General features: G+C 40.2%; 2 protein-coding genes across 8 annotated transcripts in view; both read left to right on the top strand.

The window, feature by feature from the left end:
• The window catches only part of NCOA3 (nuclear receptor coactivator 3), a 1,019,275-nt gene that overhangs the window by 578,471 nt on the left and 417,963 nt on the right, over positions 1-22,841 (top strand). The gene's annotated exons all lie outside the window — the stretch shown is intronic.
• EYA2 (EYA transcriptional coactivator and phosphatase 2) overlaps positions 1-22,841 on the top strand; it is a 201,098-nt gene that overhangs the window by 145,377 nt on the left and 32,880 nt on the right. For all 6 annotated transcript variants that reach the window (XM_042465931.1, XM_042465926.1, XM_042465928.1 and 3 more), the window contains one exon: positions 14,251-14,340. In XM_042465931.1, coding sequence (XP_042321865.1) covers positions 14,251-14,340 — 90 coding nt within the window. The remainder of the gene's footprint in view (positions 1-14,250; positions 14,341-22,841) is intronic.

Here is a 22,841-nt window from a genome sequence, read left to right as displayed (position 1 = left end):
TGGCCATGTGGGCTCTGGGAGACAAAAAGTCCTAAAATCCAGAAAATAAATCCAGGAAAATCCATTAGCAACACAAAAAGAAACCTTCTTTGTGATCCAAGCTGTCTTTGTCCTGTAATGTAATGTAAAAGTTTATTCGGTCATTGACCAGCAAATACAATAACAATCAAGTCACAAAAACCATTATTAAACTCTAATTATAAAAACTTTGGATTGTACTACAACTATAAATAGCCAAAGAGATAAAAGGATAAAATGTAATTGTTATACATAAAATACAATCACAGAGGTCAAAACATGAATCATGTAACACAGTCTGCATCTGACTCTGGTATCTTCCCAGTTCTCTATCAATATCGATCTCAGTTGATATTTCAATTTCATCTCTTCATTAGAGGGCGTGTTTTGCATACAATGTAACAGAATTTTGCTACATTATATACAATGCTAGGTATCTGGCAGTTCAAAAGGTTACAAACAAGTAAGGTATCTGTACATCTTGGGAATTTTCCCAGAAGAGGGGTAATCAGTTGAAGTCGGGTATCTTTATAGAATTGACAGTATAAAAATATATGTTCAAGGGTTTCAATATCTCCTTCGTTGCAGGGACAAAGCCGTGCATGGAAGGGAATTTTCTTGAACCTACCTTCCAAAACCGCTGAGGGGAGGGCATTGAATCGTGCTAAAGAAAAGGCTCTTCTAAATTTAGGTAGAGTGACTTGAAACAAGTATAGAGCAGGTGAAGACACCAGGATTTGTCTTTTAATCAGAATATGACCAGGGAAGGCAGCAATCTCTGTCTGCCCTTCAATGTCAAGCATTGTCTTTGTCTTGTGTGAAGCACCCCAAGATAGACAAGTGAGACCAATGTTGTGACGTAGCTTGTTCACATTTACAGATATTATGCTCCAGTCCCTTCCAAAAAAAAAAAATACCAGCCAATCATCTCATTCCATGTCCATTGAGCACATAACTCATCATTGCTCTATTATCAGAGAAGGTGCCCTAAAGATTTTTTTTTTGCTACTACATAACTTGGGTTTACTTTGAATCTGTTGATAACCTCTCTCCTGTATGTGAATAATAGCATTTTAGCTATACAGTCAGCCCTCCATATCCACAGATTCTGCATCCATGAGTTTAACCATCCACAGCTTGAAAATATTCACAACAAAATTCCATAAAGCAAACCTTGATTTTGCCATTTTATATTAGAGACACCATTTCACCATGTCACTGTATATAATGGGACTTCAGCATCCACAGATTTTGGTATCCACATGGGGTCCTGGAACCAAACTCCACTGGATACAAAGGGCCCACTATATAAAGATCAGCATGCAGATAACCCATGTCACTATTAGTATGCATGTGAAATTTCCAATGAAAATGGCAGCCATGTGTTTAGTTCTGGAACTTACCCACATCATGATCGCCTGTGTTTTCCAGCCACTCCACATCATTCATTGTCATTCACAGAAACACACAGAACTTCACAACATCGATAATATCTACTTGCTGTTAGAAATGGGAGGGTGTGAAGCACATTTGTTTGGTGCTTCCTGAATCTAATTTTTGGCTTCAATGTAACATGAAGCTTAGTCTGCAGTTGGTAAGAAAAACCTGGCCTGGATATGGTTCCATCACCAGAGTTCAAGCATGGGTGCTTAGGCAACCTAAGATTGACAGATTCTTGAGACTGGTGGGATTCTGCATAACACACACATACACACATATAAACACTCTGAGTTGTCGGGGTCCTCTTCCTGGGTGAGGCGTTTTGATTGGCATAAAATGTTGGTTTTTAATTTAACCTTCTAATTATAAATTACAGAACATCACCCTCCCTCTTACACTTGATATAGCAAAATTCCCAGGTATAAATATATTTACTCAGGCTGCAAAAGGTTATGAAACTAAATCAAAGTAAATTCAATAGAGACAACTTAAAACAAATTTACAAGAACATTTTGATAGAAGTGCCTGTGGTAATACAATAAATTATAACAGAGTGGTGTGTTGGGACCAGAAGAATGACTGGAAAAGCCAAAGGAAATTAAAATAAAAACTCCCCAGTGCAAGTCCAGTATGAAGCTAATAAAAATGAAGCTTAAAAGGTTGAACTAACAATAGATGCAGTGCTATGTATTTTTCAATTTTATAGGGAAGAATTAAAGAACATTTCTACTGAATTTCTTCCTTAGTTACTAAGGACTTTATCACATGGCCAAAAGCGACAGGAGCACAGTGGGATGCTCCCGTCACTATCGTGCACTTGTGTGAAGATTATCAGACAACGTTGCATGACATTATCATAACTCTGTCATTATCCTGCAAATAAAGAGTAATTCTAGCTCCAGTTTTCATTCACACATTTGAAAGTTGTGTAGGTTAAATTTTCAGGATTCCAGCATTTCTTTAAACAAGGGAAGTTGGTAGTCCTCATGGCTCAAGACAGAAGTATTTGAACATGGCAGCAAAAAGCTCTAAAATAATATTTAAAAATTATAAGAACCATTCTAAGTTTATATCCAGCTCCCTAGTTCCTTTTCTGGACCACCATGGGGTTCAGATCTTTTACTGTGCCATCACTCCAGTTTTCAGTAACTCACAGTGGAAACCATAACAATAATGTTTGGGGAGCAAACTGAGCCAGACTTCAGTAACACATGAGTTTTGTGTAACAACTGAAAGCTTCATATATTTAAGCACTTCAGAATTAAATGGCCTTGAAAGTTAAAAGTGAATAAGACTGCAGAAAATACTACTTCCAGATAGTTTTCAAAACTGTAGTGGTATTAGTCTGGAAAATCAGTGTGCAAGGGGCTCTTTTGGTTGGTAGCATGAGCTTTTTTTTTAATTAATTTTTATTAGTTAAAAAATCCACATATAACAAATCCACAAATACACACATTAATATACAAAAAAGACAAAACAATACCAGAACAACACACATGTAAGCCTCCTTAGAAGGTTCAGTAGTCTGAGCTTCTTATACAAAGCTAACACCCATTAATGCATAATAATTGAGTTCTAAAATCTATTTGCCTTGTACATTCCTGTTGAAATAAATTTACTATCTTGTTTTCTTAACAACAAAGAAATAATACTCTGTCATGAAACAGAATTAAATTCTACCTCCACTCTCTGTGGCTGACCTTTATAGTATTGGAGTACAAGATAAAATTGCTTACTATGCCTTCAACTGTTATAAATTCGATTAAAGGTATCCAACTTTTCTTCCTTTTATTCCAATCTTTATCCCTAATCAAGCATGTAAGTTTGTCCATTTCAAGGTAAGTCAATAATTTCAACAACCAATCATTCCATGTCAGATTGCTTCTTTCTTTCCATTTTGAAGCGAAGACTATCGGAGCTGCTGCAATCATGTAAAACAAAAGTACACCATATTTAGCTTCTAAATGTGCGTCAGATGTCATATTTAATAAATAACATTTCGGATCTAACCTAAATTGACAACCTAAAAATTTTTGAATCTTTACATGAATTTGGGTCCAATATTTTTTAGCAACTTCACAATTCTACCACATGTGGAAAAAAGAACCTGGAGCTTTCTCACATCTCCAACACACCGGATTATTCTTTTTATATATTTTGGCTAATTTTGTGGGCGTGAGATACCAATGGTTTTGCATTTTGTAATAATTTTCTTTAATCTCCACACAAATTGTATGGTTTAGTCTATGTGTCCATGTTTTTTCCCACTGATCCAGGGGTAAGATCTCATTTAGGTCTTGAGCCCACTTGATCATGGATGGCTTCACATAGTCCTCATACATTTCAGTTTTCAACAGAAATTTGTAAAAAAGTGAAATGGGGGGGGGGCTATCTGCAAATATAATCTTATCAAATTCTTGTGGCTCCAAATAAATACCAAATAGTTTATTATCACAAATATATCTTTCTCTAATCTGACGGAACAAAAACCAATTTAGTGAAAACCCTTCTGTACACATTTCCTCTTGTGATTTGAAATTGCAACTATTAGTTACAGGATCAAATTTAATCATATCTTTATAAGTTAGCCAATTCTTAGTATGTATTAAATCATTTTTATGAGAAGCTTTGTTAATTGAAACCCAATATGGCAGTTTATTATAAATTAGTTGTTTAAATTTGAGCCAAGCTTTAATTAACGGTTTTCTTATAAAGTGGTTCAAAAACACCTTATTTACCTTTGTTTTGTCATAAAAGAGATACGCATGTATATCATAAATCAAATCAGCTGATTCCAAATTCAAAATCTCTCTGTTCTCTAACTTGAACCAGTCGATTAACCAATCAAAACAACATGAATAAAAATAAATTTTAAGATTTGTTAGCCCCATTCTGCCTGTTTTCACCTCATCCTGCATCATCTTTAACCTAACTCGGGGTTTTTTGCCCTCCCATATAAATTTACGAAGTACGATGTCCCACTGTCTGAACGGCTTTTCATTAACAATAATCGGAATTGTCTGAAATAAAAACATAACTTTGGGCCAAATATTCAGCGATTTTACCAAGCCAAGACAAACCCAATTTTCCCCAGTGAACTAAATCGTTTTTTATGAATTGCCAGACCTTCAAATAATTATTTTTAAATAAGTCAACATTTTTTTGTTGTTAGCCAAATAGCCAAGTATGGGCACTATGTAGGTCTAATAGGAAATATACAGGAGCAAAAAATGTTAATTTTAGGAGTATATGCCCCTAATGAGAAAAAAGAGGAATTTTATCAGAAATTGTTGAATAAGGTTAAAGACAGTATTTTTGATGTCGCGGTACTATTGGGTGATTGGAATGGGGTTAATGATCCCAAAATGGATAGACTCTCCTCCCAAAAAATTAAACCCAAACAAAGTAAATTGCCAAAATCTTTTTTTGACATGATTGATTTTTGTAATGCATATGATATATGGAGATTAAAAACCCCTTCAGCTAGAGACTACACTTTCTTTTCAAAACCACATAGCTCATGGGCTAGAATAGATTTTTTTTTTATAACTTCGTCATTTCTCTGCCCAAAAGTTAAATCAAAAGATATGTTCCCAATTATTTTGTCAGACCACAAACCTATTGTTATGGATATCTGTCTAGCCAACAGAAGTAATAATTGGAGATTAAATGAGCTACTGATAAAGTATGAAAAAATTATTCTTGAAACAAAATTAGTACTACAAAATTATTTTAAAGAAAACCTAAACGAAGAGGTAATAAATAAATAAATAAATAAAATCTTTATTTATATCCCGCCCTTCCAAGAAGATCAGGGCGGCTTACAACAATGCAACAAGTGCAAACAAATACAGGTTAAAAACACGAAACAATAACAATACACAGTCTAAAACAATAACAAAGGCCCCGTTAGCCCATCCTCATGGCCACGGAAGAGGAGGGAGGCCCACAGGATATTTAGTCGGGGAATGCCTGCTTGAATAGGAAGGTTTTGAGGTCCTTCCTAAATTGGGCCAGGGTGGTAGATGAGCGGAGCTCCGTGGGCAGCGTATTCCAAAGGGCTGGGGCAGCTGTAGAAAAGGCCCTTCTAGAGGTAGAAGCTAACCTAGCCCCAGGCACCTTCAGCAGTTGCTGCCCAGATGTTCTGAGGGTGCGAGGCGGATTGTATGGGGAGAGGCGGTCCTTTAGGAATCCTGGGCCCAAGCCATTTAGGGCTTTATAGGTGATAACCAACGCCTTATATTGAGCTCGGAAGCGAATGGGCAGCCAGTGGAGATCTTTAAGCACGGGTGTTATGTGGCTGGTCCTGGATACGCCAGTGACCAGCCGGGCTGCCATATTCTGTACCATTTGAAGCTTCCGAGTTTGGTATAAGGGTTGCCCCATGTAGAGTACATTGCAGAAGTCCAATCTCGAAGTTACCAGAGCATGTACAACAGTTTCTAGGTCCCTCCGGTCCAGGTATGGGCGCAGCTGGCGAATCAGCCGAAGCTGGTAACAAGTGCTCTTGACCGTCGCATTCACCTGAGCAGTCAGGTGGAGCGACGAGTCAAGAAGCACCCCCAGACTGCGCACGGAGTCCTTCACAGGGAGCGTGACCCCGTTCAGGACAGGTGGAACCACCGCCATTCCCGGACCGGGGGAACCTATCACTAGTACCTCCGTTTTCTCTGGATTTAGTTTGAGTCGGTTTTTCCTCATCCAGCCCATTACTGACTCCAGACAGGCCACGAGAGGAGAGACGCCATCCCCAGTCACTGCATCAGCCGGAGACATAGAGAAAATGATTTGGGTGTCATCAGCGTACTGATAACCCCGCGCCCCATGTCTCCGGATGATCTCTCCCAGCGGTTTCATGTAAATGTTAAATAGCATGGGAGACAGAATGGCCCCTTGAGGGACCCCAGTTTTAAGGGGCCTCTCGTCGGAGCACACGTCTCCCAGCTGCACCATCTGGGACCTCCCGGAGAGGTAGGAACGGAACCACTGGAGCGCAGTGCCCCCGATTCCCACCTCAGCCAGGCGCCCCAGAAGGATACCATGGTCTATGGTATCGAAAGCCGCTGAGATGTCCAAGAGCACCAACAGGGACACGCTTCCCCTGTCGACGCTCAGACGGAGATCATCGACCAAGGCGACCATGGCCGTCTCAACCCCGTGACCCGCCCGGAAGCCAGTTTGAAATGGGTCCAGATAATCCGTTTCATCCAAGACCGTCCGAAGCTGGATCGCAACCGCCCTCTCGATCACCTTCCCCAAGAATGGAAGCAGCGAAACAGGCCGATAATTGTTATGTACCAGGGGGTCGAGGGAGGGCTTCTTTAGGATCGGTTTTACAATGGCCAATTTTAGATCCGATGGAAATCGCCCATCCCTCAAGGAGGTGTTAATTATCCGGTGTAACAAAGACGTTACCACCGGTCCCCCCTGGGCCGCTAACCAGGAGGGGCAGGGATCAAGAGAGCAGGTTGTTTTCCGAACACTTCCGAGGATCTTGTCCACATCCTCGGTACTCACCGACTCAAACTGATCCAGTATAACATAGTCCGCGGAGGCTCTGGACACTTCTACCCTAGGCTCGGCCATAATATCGGCGTTCAGACCTTCGCTTATACGAGAAGCCCTGGTGCCCTGGTGGCGCAGTGGGTAAATGCCTGTACTGCAGCCATTCACTCGAAACCACAAGGTTGCGAGTTCAAGACCAGCAAAAGGGCCCAAGCTCGACTCAGGCTTGCATCCTTCCGAGGTCGCTAAAATGAGTACCCAGACTGTTGGGGGCAAATTAGCTTACTTGCTAATTAGCTTACTTGCTGTTCACCGCTATGATCTTTGGAATAGCGGTATATAAATAAAACAAATTATTATTATTATTATTATCCACGAAAAAGTCATTAAACAAGTCACAGCAGGCCTTAGAAGGTTCAAGGATCTGGTTCAGGGCAGGAGGGAGCTGAGTTAGCTCCCTGACCACCCTGAACAACTCTGCCGGACGTGACTCTGCGGACGCAATACGAGCACCATAGAACGAGTTCTTTGTTGCTCGTATTGCCTCTCCGTAGTCCTTTAATAGTCGGTCTAGGAGAGTCTTGTCATCTAAGCAAAGGTGTTTCCGCCAACGGTACTCTAGCCGTCGCAGAACCCGCTTCCTCGCCCGGAGATCTTCCGTATACCAGGGCTTACGGTTGGAAGCGGGCCTGAGAGGACGCTTGGGAGCGATTCTGTGTATAGCCCCAGAAAGACCGGTATTCCAAATACCGGTAAGGGCGTCAACAGAGTCGCCGTCATCTCCAACCGTGAGCCCCTCTAAGGCTTCCTGGAACCTCTCAGGTTCCATCAGCCTTCGAGGGTGGACCATCCTAACTGGTCCACCACCCCCGGGGGGGGATCTGGGTAGAAGCCTTGATTTTCACCTCTACCAGGAAATGATCCGTCCATGACAAGGGGGAAATATTAGCAATTTCCACCCACGGATTTTCCGCATCCGAACAGAAGACCAAATCGAGCGTATTACCCGCACAATGCGTAGGACCCTGTATCAGCTGGGACAGGCTCATGGCCGCCATGGTCTCCATGAATTCCCGAGCCGCACCGGATGGAACATAGCTGGCCGTGAGGGAGATGTTGAAATCGCCCAGGACAAGAAGCCTGGGCGTCTCCAACATCAGCTCAGCGACCAGCTGTGTCAGCTCGTTAAGGGAGTCCGCTAATGCACGGGGTGGCTGATACACCAACAGAATCCCCAGACTGTCCCTAGCCTTTAGGGTCAGGTAAATACACTCGATATAGGTAGTCTGTCGGATGTGGTTCCTGGTGAGGGACACGGTGTTCCTATGTACCAAGGCCACACACCCCCCCCGCCCACCTAACCTGCGCTGGTCCTTCACCGAGAACCCAGCAGGCAGGGCCTGAGCCCACACAGCATCCCCTTCAGGCCCCAGCCAGGTCTCGGTACATCCCCATATAGTATGGGATGCAATGAAATCTGTATTGAGAGGCTTCTTTATAAAAAAAAAAGGAATAGAAAAAAGAAAGGACAAAAATAAAAAATTAGCAGATTTGCAAGATCAATTAAGGAGTAAAGAAAAACAATCTTGGAATAAGGGAGCAGATAAAGAAATACTAAATGATATTAAAATCATACAGAACCAAATTTCTCTATTATTAGTGAAGCAGATAAACAAAAAAATGAGATTAACAAAGCAAAGATATTTTGAGTTGGCCAATAAACCAGGTAAATTGTTAGCATATAGATTAAGAAATCAGTTATAAAAAAAACAAACAAATCTTAATGATAAAACATAATGGAAATTCATACAATAAGCAAAGCGAAATTATGCAGATTTTTGTTAATTTTTATACTTGCTTGTTTACAAAATGTCAAATTCCAGAGGATTTAATTAAAAATTATTTGGACAATAAAAATATTCCCAAAATAAATGAGGAACAGAAAAATGTCTTAAATAGAGATATTACTTTACAAGAAATAAGAGATGTGATACAAAGTAGTAAAAGAGGTAAAGCTACGGGTCCTGATGGATTTCCATCTGAATTTTATAAAACATTCATAGAGGAATTAATAAACGCTTTACAAAACACAATAAATAATAGTCTACAGGGTCAAATTCCCAACTCCTGGTCGGAATCCAATACTATCTTAATTCCTAAAGAAGATAAAGACACCTCAGATCCAAAAAATTACCACCCAATAGCGCTCCTCAATGCAGATAATAAAATTTTTGCATCGGTGTTAGCATCTAGGTTGAAAAAAGTTCTGAAAGTATGGATTAACCAGGATCAGAGAGGATTCCAGGAAGGAAGTTGAAAGATAATATAAGATTTTTGTTAAACATTATAGAATATCACGAGAAAAGACCTGATAGGAAGTTAGCTCTCATCTTTATTGATTTCGAAAAAGCATTCGACCATGTCAATTGGTTATTTCTGAAAGAAACAATTAAAAAGATGGATCTTGGATTGAATTTCTGTAGATGGGTTGAAAAATTTTACGAGAAACAGCATACAAACTTAATTGTAAATGGAGAAAAATCCAAAAAAAAATTAACATCTTTAAAGGCACCAGACAAGGATGTCCCCTGTCCCCTCGTCTGTTCATATTGGTATTGGAGATACTTACTACGACTATAAGGAATGATATAAATATAGAAGGGGTCAAAATCAAGGGGACAGAATTTAAACTTAAAGCCTACGCAGATGATCTAGTCCTTACTCTGGCAAATCCAATTGAGCACATTCCGATAACAAACAAAAAGCTAGCACAATTTGGAGCCGTAGCTGGCCTGGTGGTCAACAAAGAAAAAACATCTACCTTAGTGATGAACTTGAATAAAATAGAAAAAGTAACTCTAGAATCTATATCTGGCTATAAAATTAAAGATAAAGTTAAATACTTGGGGATTTGGCTAGCATGACATTTTGTAGACTTGAGTCTGCTTCTTCAGATGCACGAGACTCAAGTCTATGAAAGACCATGCTACCAACTATTCTTTCTCAGTTAGTCTCAAAGGTGCTATAAGGTCCCTTCGCATTAAGATAAATTGTTTTAAAACCTGAAAGTCCTAGGTTTTGTACCTCTGCTGATTTTATTTTGGAGAGCTATGTGACATTTACTTCAGCCTGAAGTATTTCCTGGGAGCTCTATGCATTGCCAAAGACTTTTCATTCCCACTCTCCAGATCAGAATAAATTAACCCAGTGTTTTTTCAATATGAAATGAATCTGTACAGGACTTGTGCATTTCTAAATTCTGGGAACTAGCTACAATTTTCACCTCCTGTAAACACAGCTGTTGTTTCCAGGACACAGATTCAACAGAAATCAAATGAGGAAAAGAGGGATCTTAGTGCTAAAATGATCCCAATGCTTAACTAGTGCCATATTGTTAAACCACTTTAGCACTCTAACTGTAACTCATAAATAATAGTGTTTAAAAGGCTCAGTGGAAAGTGGCATAAATCAAGTTCTGAAATGTTGCATAAAATTGGATAGGACACCTGATGAGTGAGAGAGGGAAGCAGGGAGAGGGAAACCCTGGCATGGTTAAAGAAAGAGAATGCATGCAAGTCATGAATAAGCAGCTACAATCAAAGCAAAAAGAACTGGAACTTCTTGAGACTTCAAAAGATTTTCCCCCTTTGTGGAGGCCTCCAAAGAGGGAGAAGTCAGGACCCAACAAAGTGGCTGATCTAAGAGATTTGTCCGATTTGGCTCTTCCTGTCTCTGAATTGTTTTTATTTCAGCTGGTCATTATGAGAAACTTATCATTAAACATTGATGCCTCAGATTGTCTTTCATGTCCCTGCCTCTCCTAGTGCATGAAGGTAGGGCCTCATTGTTTTAAGGGGAGAGGGATTTTGGAGGTGGAGATGCACTTATCTGCAAATCACTCTGGGAACCTTTTATTCTTAAGACAAGATTAACATTCTTTAAATAAATAGATACTAAAACATCTTTTAAAAAGTGAAAACATGAAAATAGTCCCAGGCCTTAGAAAATTTAGTTTTTTAGTACTGGCTGTGTTGGCTGGGGGATACTGGGAGGTGCAGTCCCAAAAAGTAACTTTTCCAAACTTGAAAGCTTGATTATAGAATAATGCACACTCCTGAATTTTGTGAGTAGCAAAGTTTTTTTCAAAGATCTTCCCTGTTTCCATGGAAGTCTTCTGTTCAAGGTACTGGACATTCTCAACATTATATATTTCTTTATGGAAAAAGTATGCATAAGCCCAGATAGAATCACAGAATCATAAAGCTGAAAGAGATCTCGAGGGCCATCAAGGCCATGCAGGAACACAGAATCAAAGCATCCCTGACAGATGGCCATCCAGCCTCTGTTTAAAAACCTCCAAAGAAGGAGACTCCATGATTCTCCGAGGGACTGTGTTCCACTGTCAAACAGCTCTTATTGTCAGGATGCTCCTTCTAATGTTGAGGTAGAATCTCTTTTCTTGTAGTTTGCATCCATTGCTCTGTGTCCTCCTCTCTGTAGCAGCAGAAAACTAAATATTTGGCAGATGTTTTGGCAGTGGTATACAAAAATGGTGTCCACCATTGATGTTGTTGTTGTTGTTAACTGTTGTTGTTGTTGTGTGCCTTCAAAACAGTTCCAACTTGCAGCAACCCTAAAGTCACCTGGTAGGTTTTCATGACCAAGCAGGGAACTGAACCCTGATCCCCAGAGTCATAATCCAGTGCTCAAACCACTACACTATGCTGGTTATTTTTGATATACAACTTAAAAAAACATTCTGCAAACCATTGTTACAGTTCTTGTTCTACATATCTGGGGTTTAGCTAACATACATTCAGTTCATTTTCCACATATTAATATTAATAAATCCACAGTTTGATTAACAGTTCTTCACTATTACCATGATCACAAATTCTTCCCAAACCTATCATAATAACCAGTGATCACACCGAGCCATGAAGATCTGTTCTGCTGGTGATCACAATGCAGTAGAATGACATTTCCAGCCCTCTCCCATCAGCGATCTGCAGCATGACAATCAGAAGCAGGACTCAATCACAACTCCCTGCAGATAAGTGGTGGGAGGTGGCTAAAAATGTAATTTTGCTGCATCCCAGTCACCAGCAGATCAGTCCTTCATCGTTCAGCATTGCTGGCTGTTAAGGCAGATTTGGGGAGTCGGATCAGAAGACAATACATGGATGCATTTGTAACTACAGTACATCTGTGATGTAGAATCTCAGCCAAATTTGCTTTTTAAAAGAGGACAGGACATGGTCATAGGATAGGAGAAACTGTTCACTGGCTGTGAACAGCAGAGGACAAGTGGAAGTAGCAAACTGGAATCAGTGTACCTGGAGGACACAGACACATACATACACACACAACTCAGACCACTGTAGAAATCAGCGAGAATAATTTGAACAAGTGTCAGCTGCTGACATGCATCCTGCTCATACTGCACCTGGAAAGATGCATAGTTTTTCACTGAGATATATATATATATATAATTTCACATAAAGGGGAAAAATGGATAATATTAAAGTCATTTTGGGCTCTAGGAAAATCCAGGGTGATGACGGAGGGGTGAGGGGTAGGTGGAGAATGGAAAACTTAGAGAGTAAAACAAATGATGGCTGTTTTGAGGTTTAAGACATCAGTAATCATATTTCAAAGACAATTAAGGAGCACAGTTTTCCTTTTGCTTTAATTGAGACCCCCACATGGCTGTACCACATCCATTCTTTTGTAATTAACAACTGCATCAAAAATGCATAGTAATTGGTTTGGTACATAAACACGTCAACCATTGTCAACAATATTTGCCACAAAGGTTGATTGAATGAAACATGGTTTGTCTCTGAGCATTGTGACTCTTTGGAGATTCTCCCAGATGGAATTTCTTGAGTGACCTCATCGTACAATAACATAAATCTATACAAATTTGCATGGTTTTGATGTGCTTTGTAATCAAGTGGGATTAAAATCATTCATATGTCTTCAAAGTTCAAATATACAGAAGTGGAGGGGAAAATATTATCATCTGTTCTATTTCTGATTGAATGCTCGGTATGCTGATGCTTATGTTTGTCAGCAGAAATCGCAAGAAAAAGAATAGTGAAATGTCAGAGATATGCAGAAATAAAAAAAATGGGGGAGGGGGTAACAAAAAGTGATTTCCAAAGTCAAAGAACAAATAGAAAAAGGGTGCATATGTCCATGTGCTTGGATAAGTTATTTTTTGAACTACAACCATTAGTTGCCTACACTTGCTGAAAATTGCTGAGAATTGTAATCCACAAAATGAAATTTCCCAGGCTCTGCTCACTCTGCTTTGAAACTGCTGTTCTAGGCTCAGGTAGGTAAGAGGAAGGGATGCCTTCTGGTAAGTGTCAGGGATTAGGTTGACCATTAAAACACAACCCTCATGCCTCTTTTCACAAAAGGAATGGCTTCTTCCCCTTTCCAGAAAACAAGAAAAATAGCAGAAAAGTCTTAAATGCAGAACAGTGGTGGCAGCTGGAAGAGCTGGTCAGCCTCTTCCTTCTCTTTATTCATGCTTGACCCAGTGTTGGTGATCCTCCATCACTACACAGTTACCATGCTATGATTCCATGTTAACTGCCATAGCAAGATCCTGTGGAATCCTGGCCTTTACAGTTTAGGGAGGGATACTTAGAATTCTCAATCACAGAATTCTAGTGCTGCCACAAACTACAAACCCCAGGATTCCATAGGATGCTGCAATGGCAGTTTAAGTCTGCTGCCACACTGCAGAATGAATGCAGGTTAACACTGCTTCAACTGTCATGGCTTCATCCTCCATCCTTCTCTGACAGAGAAGCTACAAATCTCAGAATTCCATAACATTGAGCCATGGCAGTTAAAATGGTGTCAACCTGCATTAATTTTGCAGTGTAGATGCAGTTTAAGTGAAAGTTAACACTCAAATTTAATGTGAAAGGGCCCTTGGCTTATTCTTCCCATCTGAAAGACAACAGGAAATATTCTGCCCCTTGCAACTGAAGAGGAGACAGATGATTTAAGTCTCCTTACTGTTACTCTACAACAAGGTTTCTCAAGCAGAGTTCCTCTAAAACCCTAGGGTTCTACGAAAGGTCTCTAGGGGTTCTGCAAGAGATTGTGACTGGAGAAAACGATAATCATTTGTTTTAAAATGTAGATATAATAACTTTTATGCAAAATAAAATGGTCAAGAAAGTCTGCTCTACAAAATCAAATTTATCTCCAAAAAATGGTTGTAAATAGGAAGACAAAATGGCTGATAGCTTTTGTTTTTAACAGGACACTACTACGTCTGTCCGGATAGGTCTTATGATGGAAGAAATGATCTTCAACCTTGCAGATACACATCTGTTCTTTAATGACTTGGAGGTAGGGACTGTATTTTTAATTATGTAGTTCTTATTATTTCTTTCCCCTTAACCACTAGAAGTTCAACCATTTCCGGGGGGGGGGGGGGGTTGCTTCTCTATGTTTCATTAATGGGTAAAGTACATTATGACCAGATCCTGTTTTAAAGTTGCAGTTCATGTGTCTTTACTCCATGATAATTTGAATGTAAAAGTAAGTTTATAGTAGCACTCATAAACAGGTCTCAAGATTATTTGCTAAATACTGTTGTCAGTGCTTTCTGGAATTTGCTCTTTGTTTCTTAGAATTTTTAAAAGTTTGTTTGAAAATATTTTGAAGCTGGAACTTCATGTACTTGAGGCCCAGTTTTTTAAAAAAAAACATTCAAGAGTGGGTGGAGCATGGACAATCCTTTTAAAATAAATGGCAGTAATTCATGATCTAAATTGGCAATGATTTCAAAAGCCAGATAACAAATTAGCCTTGGGCTCACAGAGTTAGTTCTAGTGAATGAAAGCTTGTGTTCCCTATAAATGACTCTCCCTTGTCTGCACAAAACAAACAAACAGAACTAAGCCATTATTCATGTCCATTAGTCTGTGTAGTAGTTAATTCTAAAGGGAGAAAAGTGGTGAGGCTAAAACCGTGAGCCAGGTGGTGTAGTGGTTAGAGCTTTGTAGTGGGCTGTGGGAGATCTAATTGTAATGACACTGAGCTGTGAAACTCTCTGTATCATCTTGAGCCAATCATGCATCCTCTTCACATTTCATAAATGAAAACCAGGACATGTGGCCAAGCAATGTCAGAGTATTATCAAGATGGCAAACATTATTAATGAGAAAGAACACACAACCTAGTAGAGGCTACAGGAGTTTGCTTTTGCCTGAGCCTACTGGGAAAGGCAAGTTTCAACCCTCTCCTCTTCTTTCTCCCCTGCTGAGTTAATTGGGTATAAACTACTTTTGCATTTTGAACTCAGTTTGCAGCAATCAAAGTAAGCTGAGGGCAAAGGGGGAAAGTGAGACAATGGAGATTACCGCACTAGGGTAAAAGCGTTCCCCAATGCGTTCTCATGGGCGCGAGCCTGGAACGTGATGAGAGCCAGAACGCTAGTTTACCGCACAGCGGAACGTTTTGAAACCATTCCCAGAAATGGCTTCCCTGGAACACATTGGGAACACATTTGGAACGCCCGGCGGCGACGGCGGCGTTCCGCTGTGCGGTAAACTAGCATTCTGGCTCTCATCACGTTCCAGGCTCGCGCCCGTGAGAACGCATTGGGGAACGCTTTTACCCTAGTGCGGTAATCTCCAATGAGAGAGAAATGAATACATTTTAAATCAGCTTAAAAAAGTAAGACAAATTAGGACAGTTGGAGGGTATCCATACACACTCTCTCTTTCTCTCTCTCTCTCCCTGACCTACCCCACAAGGTTGTTGTGAGGATAAAGTGGGGAAGAGGAGAACCATACATTCCGCTATGAGTGTATTGTAACACAGTTGAGATATAATTGCACAAAAAGATAAATAAAACCAAGAACCAGCAGTCCTGTCTACAGCTTCTCCATGTCATGGGCTCTCATAATGACATCTTGGAACTTCTTCAGTCAATCAATAAATCACTTTGTGTTCCTGTTTTCTGTAAACAGTAAACCCAAAGCAGTTCATAACAAAACAAGATATAAAAATAACAATAATGCATTCCTGATGGGGGGGGAAAATCAAACCAGTTTTATAACAAGTAAATAAAGTATCTGGTGACCAAACTGCACTACCAGCAAAAACAAACTGAAAAATCCTTTGGCTGTGCTGATTATCATCAGCAGTGGGGGGGGGGGGGGGGGAAGGCCTTTTAAATTGTTTTAGAGCAAGGCAGAGCAAGGAGCTGTACAGACAGCCCCTAAGGGACGGCGCAATGCTGCCCCTTTCCTAGCCAGATTGGGACTGCAGCAACCGCATGCCATAGCCCCAATCTGGCCTTTCAAGGGTGCAACAGTCACAGTGCCACAGCTATATGGTGCTTCTTTGGTGCTCTGTCATCCAGATGCAGCACTGGAGGAGCACCATGATGCTGGATACTATGTGGAACAGTGTGGAACACCACGGTACCCTGGGGGGGGTAGAGTTGGGGTGTGCGTTATGTGGCCATAATGGCCGGTCTGAAGAGCCTACCAGTTATGAATCTCAGGTGTAGGAGCCAGCTGTGCATTTGCTGACATTTGACAGCAAATTCACACAGTATTTTACCACATCTCTTCCAAGCTGAGGAGGAGCTCTGCTATCACTAGTATTATCTAGGTGTTGCTAGGGAAAGGGTGAAACGTTGTCTGGCTAGAGACCAGTAGTGATTCCCAGTCTCTAGTCTTCAGGTATGTTTAACTTCAACTCCCAGAAGCCACAGCCAGCCAATGGAATCCAGAATCTCCAGCCAAGAAAATGTTAAGAACCACTCTCATCCACTTATGGTCATCTGTCTGGGGACTCTGGACAAATTTTGCCCATGAATGCCCAAGACATTTCCATGCCAGACCACTTTAGATTCTATTATGAGCAGTAGTTAATATGTCCATGTTAGCTGGATGTGATTCTTATTTTCATTGCATGTGCATACATGTGGTGAAAGGGAAGCCATAGCAGATGTGAATGTGGTACTTACTTTGTTGATATTCCTGTTTTATAGTTGTTAAACCCAGCTACGGAAAAAATGTTCAGACAGTGAAAAAGCAATATTGGAATAGGGACAACAAAAATCATGTGAAAATCATTTGCATTCTTGTTCTGTGAACACATACTGGTCTTCCCATGATTCAAATAAGAGACAGCGATCTACTCCAGAACACCTAAAAATTAATATATGTGCTGTAAAGTCTTGACTACTATGCAAAAAACGACCCCTGTACTCCTGGGGGTTGTTATTTCCTAGGCTTGACATGGAAACACAAAACCGTAGATAATAGCAAATCCTACTGAAATGAATGATGTACAGATAAAATTGACCATAGAGTCGCAGTGGAAGACCTAGAGATTCCTGAAAAGAACACTTCTCTAGGCATTTCTAGGTCCTCCAGTGCAACTCAGTGGTCAGCTTCCACTGGAAGCATATCACAGAGTTGCACTGGAGAATGTAGAAAATGCCTAGAGAGAATTTTTTTTTATTTTATTTTTTTGGAAATGGATAAGTGAAACCATGGGTACTTGTCCCGTGGTTACATGGTAAGTGAAACCGGGGGTACCGGCGGAGTCATACTGTAGTTGTTTCATATTAGATTTAACTCCATTCCAACGAGTGAGAGTGGCATGTGGTCAGAGTCTTGCTGGATTGCACCAATTTTGTCCAGCATCATATTTCCTACAATGGCCAAGCAGACTCCTTTGGGAAGCTTATAAGCAGGGCATGAAGGCAACAGCCTCTCCAGATGTTTGTCCCAGCAAATGTTATTCAGTGACATTCCACCCCTAAACCTAGACATTGTAGCCATTGAAACACTTTATAAATTTGTCTAATCCTCTGTTAAAGCCATCTTAGCTAGAGGCTATCACAATGTGTTATGGCAGCAAATTCCACAAATTAGTTCTGCCCTGTGTGGAAAAAGACTGACTACCTTTTGTCTGTCCCAAACCTCCTGTCAATCAGTTTTATTATATGACCCTAGCTTCTAATGTAATTGAAAATGAAGGAAAAGATTCTCTGTGTCCTCTTGAATGCTTGCTTCTCCTTACTTTCCTTCAGAACTTGGTCAGTTTAAGATTTTGGTTTGTCACATGACTAACCTGAAGAATCAGAATGTAGAAATTACCATAATAATAAAAGTGTTCAGATTGCATCTCTTTTATAAACCTTATTTGATCTGATGATATCTGTCCAATTGGGTTGTTGTTGTTCGTCTTCAAATCATTTCTGGCATATGATAATCCTAAAGCAAAAGCTATAATGGGATTTTCTTTTCAAAATTGGTCAAAGGAGGTTTGCCTTTGAGGCTGAGAGAGTTCATTGTTACAGGAATTACTATTATCTAAGGCAAATCCACACTTGCTGTATCTGAAGCAAATAGTAGAATGGGACTCATTCCTACTTAAAATGTGTGATAGATGATAGTTAGAAATTCTGGGAGAAATTGATGGGTAAAATCTTAGTAGATGTCATCTCCATTTTGCAATGGATTGAACACCCCTGAAAAAAATTTCTTTGTGATGTGGCGTGAATTCTCAGAAATATGACAGTAAACTCTTCAGATAGTTTCACATGCATGATCTATTGTTCTGTTGTTCCTTTCCTGTCCATGGCCACTGGCCAACTTTTCTATCCTTCTCAGACATCCAATAGAAAACATGGCAGGGATCATTTATACCTACTCCAGGACATTCTGATAAACCTAGCTTGGATCAAGGAATGGATCTGCTGCACACTCACCCATTCTACCTTTCCTCCTTGTCCTCCGTCTAGCTGGAAATTTAGTAGCATCCACATTGGCAGGATGGATTGTATGCTTCTCTAGCTGATCTTACTGTAGCTGTGTGTGCCTGCTTACAACAGGCAAGGTAAACAGCAACTGCCTCCAGAATCCCTTGAACATGTGTGAGCAACCAAATAGAGAGACAGGGTGGCCAGGGGGAGGGGATTAGTCATTGACCTGTAAGTTTGGCCACTAAAATAGAAATAACAAAAGTGGAAGCTGGTGAAAGAAAATGTCATCCTGGGAGGCATTTTGGAAGAAAAACTGAGATAGTATCTAAAAGGCTCAAAATGTTTTTTCTTAGTTATTCCAGGTTTACCTGACCTTGTTTCCATTTCACATGTGCATATTATTAGTTTTGAATAAAAACTTTACCAAAACATGATGGAATGTTCCTTTTTTTGTGGTCTAGAAATCTTGCTTCCACCACCACCCCAATTATTTCTGCCTCTTTGAACAAATTTTCTATTGCAAAAATGCCTTGGAACACATGTACTCTGTTAACTAAGGTTTAGCTATATGTTGTTTTTCCATTTCTCTTGTATCTTGTATGTTTGTAATCACACTCATTGTATATTGGCCTCTTGCATATAGAAGGGAAGTTATGTTTCAGAGAACAAACAAATAATAGACACTAGGTTTAATAAAAAAAAACCTGAAGTTTCAAAGCTGGTGATTGCATTAGATCCAAATTCTGATGTTTGCAAATGTGATGAGAACATACAGCAAACTAAGAGCCCTGGCTAAGGTGATTTTGGACTGCCTCACCACAAACCAGAAATTGCAGAGCTAAAAATATGTTTCATTTACCCAGCTGGACCAGGCAGTTTGCATCTTCTTTTAGCTAAGATGTCCTTGCCACTAGTTTCAGGAGGATGGTGCAGTGCAGGAAGGAGAACAGTTTTATATTTCACTCTGTTCTAATGATTTGGGCACTTGTTTGCCCAAGCTTATCCCACATCATTATAATAATTACAATGAGAATTTCCACTTGCTGTATAATTCAAGGCAAAGTAGAGAATACATACTGGAAGAATGCTCAAGCAACCACCATTCTACCCTGAATATACCTGATTTTGGAAGCTAAGTGGGATTGATCACAGTGTAGGCAATAGTAGTAGCAGCAGCAGCAGCAGCAGTAGTTATTGTTGCTATGTGCCTTCAAGTCATTTCCGATATATCGCAACCCCAACATGAATCTATCATAGGGTTTTCTTGACAAGACTTGTTCAGAGGGAGTTTGCCTTTGTTTTCCCCAGAGACTGAGAGAGTATGGAGATTATCACATGGAGTAAAAACACCAAAATAGATTCGGAATTGCAATCTCAAAACAGGGTGTTATCGCATGTAAAATTGCTATCACTGCTGCAGGGCGGCTACAATCCAGGTCTCAGCCGTACTCATCTGGCTGCTTTGCAAAAACGGAAAGCTCCTGGTTTTGCAAAGCAGCTGTCTGAGCGTGGGTGGGACCACCGGCAGTGGTGGCGATTTTACATGTGATAATACTCAGTTTTGAATTTGCAATCCTGAATCTATTTTGGGTCTTTTTCTCCATGCGATAATCTCCTGTGACTTGTTCAAGGTCAGCAAGGTTTCCATGGCTGAGCAGGAATTTGAACCCTGGTCTCCAGAGTCATAATCCAACACTCAAACCACTACAGCACTTTGGCTCTGTTTGGATGGAAGACCAGTAGATAATAACAGGGATTTCTAAAAAGGAATCCTTTATGAAACTGAGTTGAGCTGTTAGTGCTAGAAAAGAACCCTGCTCAAAACCCTAGAGTAGTGTTGGGAAACTCCAGTAGGTCCAGGGACCAGTTTTCTTTCTCAGGGTCCCCCAGAGGCCACACAGTAACTTCCAGAAGTGCAAGGGGGGGGGGACAAATTTGAAACTGACCAGGAGTCCAATTCTGATTTTTGAAAACCTGATGCTAAAGAGTATAAGGAGCCCTGTGACCCATTTAAAGGGCAAATCTCCATTTCTGCCAGCTTTCAGAAGTTGCATTTCCTCCTTTCCCCCAGAAAACCCATGACCCAGAAGACTCTGGAGGGGAAGCAAAAGTAGTCTTGGATGGGCACCTGTGGATGGCCCCAGGGATCCACTTTGACCTTCACTCCAAGAGCTGCTGATCCACTGAGGGTGCATCTACATTGTACAGTGGAAATAATGTGGTGTGACACCACTTTAACTACCATGACCCTATCCTACAGAATCTTGGGATTTGTAGTTTTGTGAGGCACCAGCACTCTTTGACAGAGAAGGCTAAAGACCTTATAAAACTACAAATCCTAGGATTCCATAGGATGGAGCTACAGCACTTAAAGTGGTGTTGAACTGTATTATTTCTACAATGTAGATGCATCCTGAGTTAACACAGTAGAAGGCAGCAGGATATGTTCCTGTGTTCTGGTTTCTATGTCTATCATTGTTTATTCCAGACCAAAGAAATCTAAAAAAAATCAGGCAGGCACTGTGAGTTCTTGACTGTTTGGCAAGATAACATTTGCCATAAACATAACAGTGCTGTACTGGAAGACAAGGTGCTCTCAAATGAGACAGAGCATGGTTACTGGCCATTTGTATCCATTGTAATATTTTAGAATTAAAGTCAATTCACAAATTCCACCAAAAAATGTTTTAAGGGTCCATTTAAATTCTTTGTACCTTTTAAATAGCTGTGGGGGCCTTTGCTTAAAGGTGCGTCTATACTATAGAATAATGCAGTTTGACACCATTGTAGCTTTAATGGCTCGATACTACAGAATCAACAAATTTGGAGTTATGTAAGGGACCAGCACTCTTTGGCAAAGAAGGGAAAAGACTGGTCAAAACTGCAAGTCCCAGGATTCCATAAAATGGACTTAAAGTAGTGTCAGACTGCATTATTTCTACATTGCATCTACACCCTGAGACTTATGTGAATAAGAAAGGGCATTTTCACCCATTTCTCAATGAAAAGGCCTCCCATAGTAGCTATTGGCATAAGGCAAGGAAGCCCCATATGTGTTAACAGAATTATCTCTCCAATGCAAGCAACGTTTTTTGGGGAAACAGCACAGAGGAGAAGTATTTTTATTCATTGTGATCCCAATTCTGATTGGATTTCCTCATCTACTAATTGAAGTTTTTTATATATATAAAAGCATACACATATTTTCTGTATGTTTCTGAGTACATAGATTGTCAGAGATTTGAACCAAGAGTCATTTGACTCACTATTAATGTTCATAAACACTGTAATGTCTCAGTTTTGGGAGAATCACAAGCAACTAATATTGACAGAAGTAGAGGGAGAAAGTCTATTTTTAAAAGTTAAATCTAGAAAGATTCTTTTAACAGGAAAACACAAATGGCAGGACTCTCAGAATGAAATGGATAATGTTCAAGGCCAGCCAACATTTTTGGCGCCTGATGTGAAAGAGTCCAAAAGCACCTCTGTATGTACTCATGTATAAGTCTAGAAATTTTAGTCAAAAAATTGCTCCCCAAAACCTGAGTTGACTTATCCACGGGTCAATATAAATATTGTACTTTAACTCTTATTTTAAAAAGGAACTGTCCTCTATCCAATGAGCTCTGATCTTCCTCTAGTCTCTCACCCACCCAGCCTTTAGAGCAGAGGTTCTCAAACTTGGGTCCTCCAGGCATTTTAGACTTCAGCTCCCAGAATCCCTGATCATTTGGGCAAGCTGGCTGAGACTTTTGGGAGTTGAGGTCCAAAACATTAGGAGAGCTAAAGGTTGAGAACCACTGCTTTAGAGTGAGTGCAAACAGTTATGCCTTCTGGAATTTTGTAAGTTCTTTGGCATGGTTGCCCTTTTCTTCATCCTTTACATCTTTTGTTACAGGCCCCTAATTTTACCCTCGATTTACCTACAGGTCATATCAAAATTAATAATTTTGGCCCTAATACATGAAGTCAACTTATAGTCACATTTATATGATATAATGAATTAAGTAACAAGTTGCTGCCCTTTCATGACACCTGAAATTAAGTTCTGCTGTCACCTTACTCTGCCATTGTCTTGCTTCTTCTGTGTGATCAAATAAAACTTTTATGCCCAACA

The sequence above is a fragment of the Sceloporus undulatus genome, chromosome 4 (genome assembly GCF_019175285.1).
Source record: "Sceloporus undulatus isolate JIND9_A2432 ecotype Alabama chromosome 4, SceUnd_v1.1, whole genome shotgun sequence".
Classification (NCBI taxonomy): Eukaryota; Metazoa; Chordata; class Lepidosauria; order Squamata; family Phrynosomatidae; genus Sceloporus; species Sceloporus undulatus.
The sequence above is the reverse complement of the archived record's forward strand: the minus strand, read 5'-3'. Positions and strand labels throughout refer to the sequence as shown.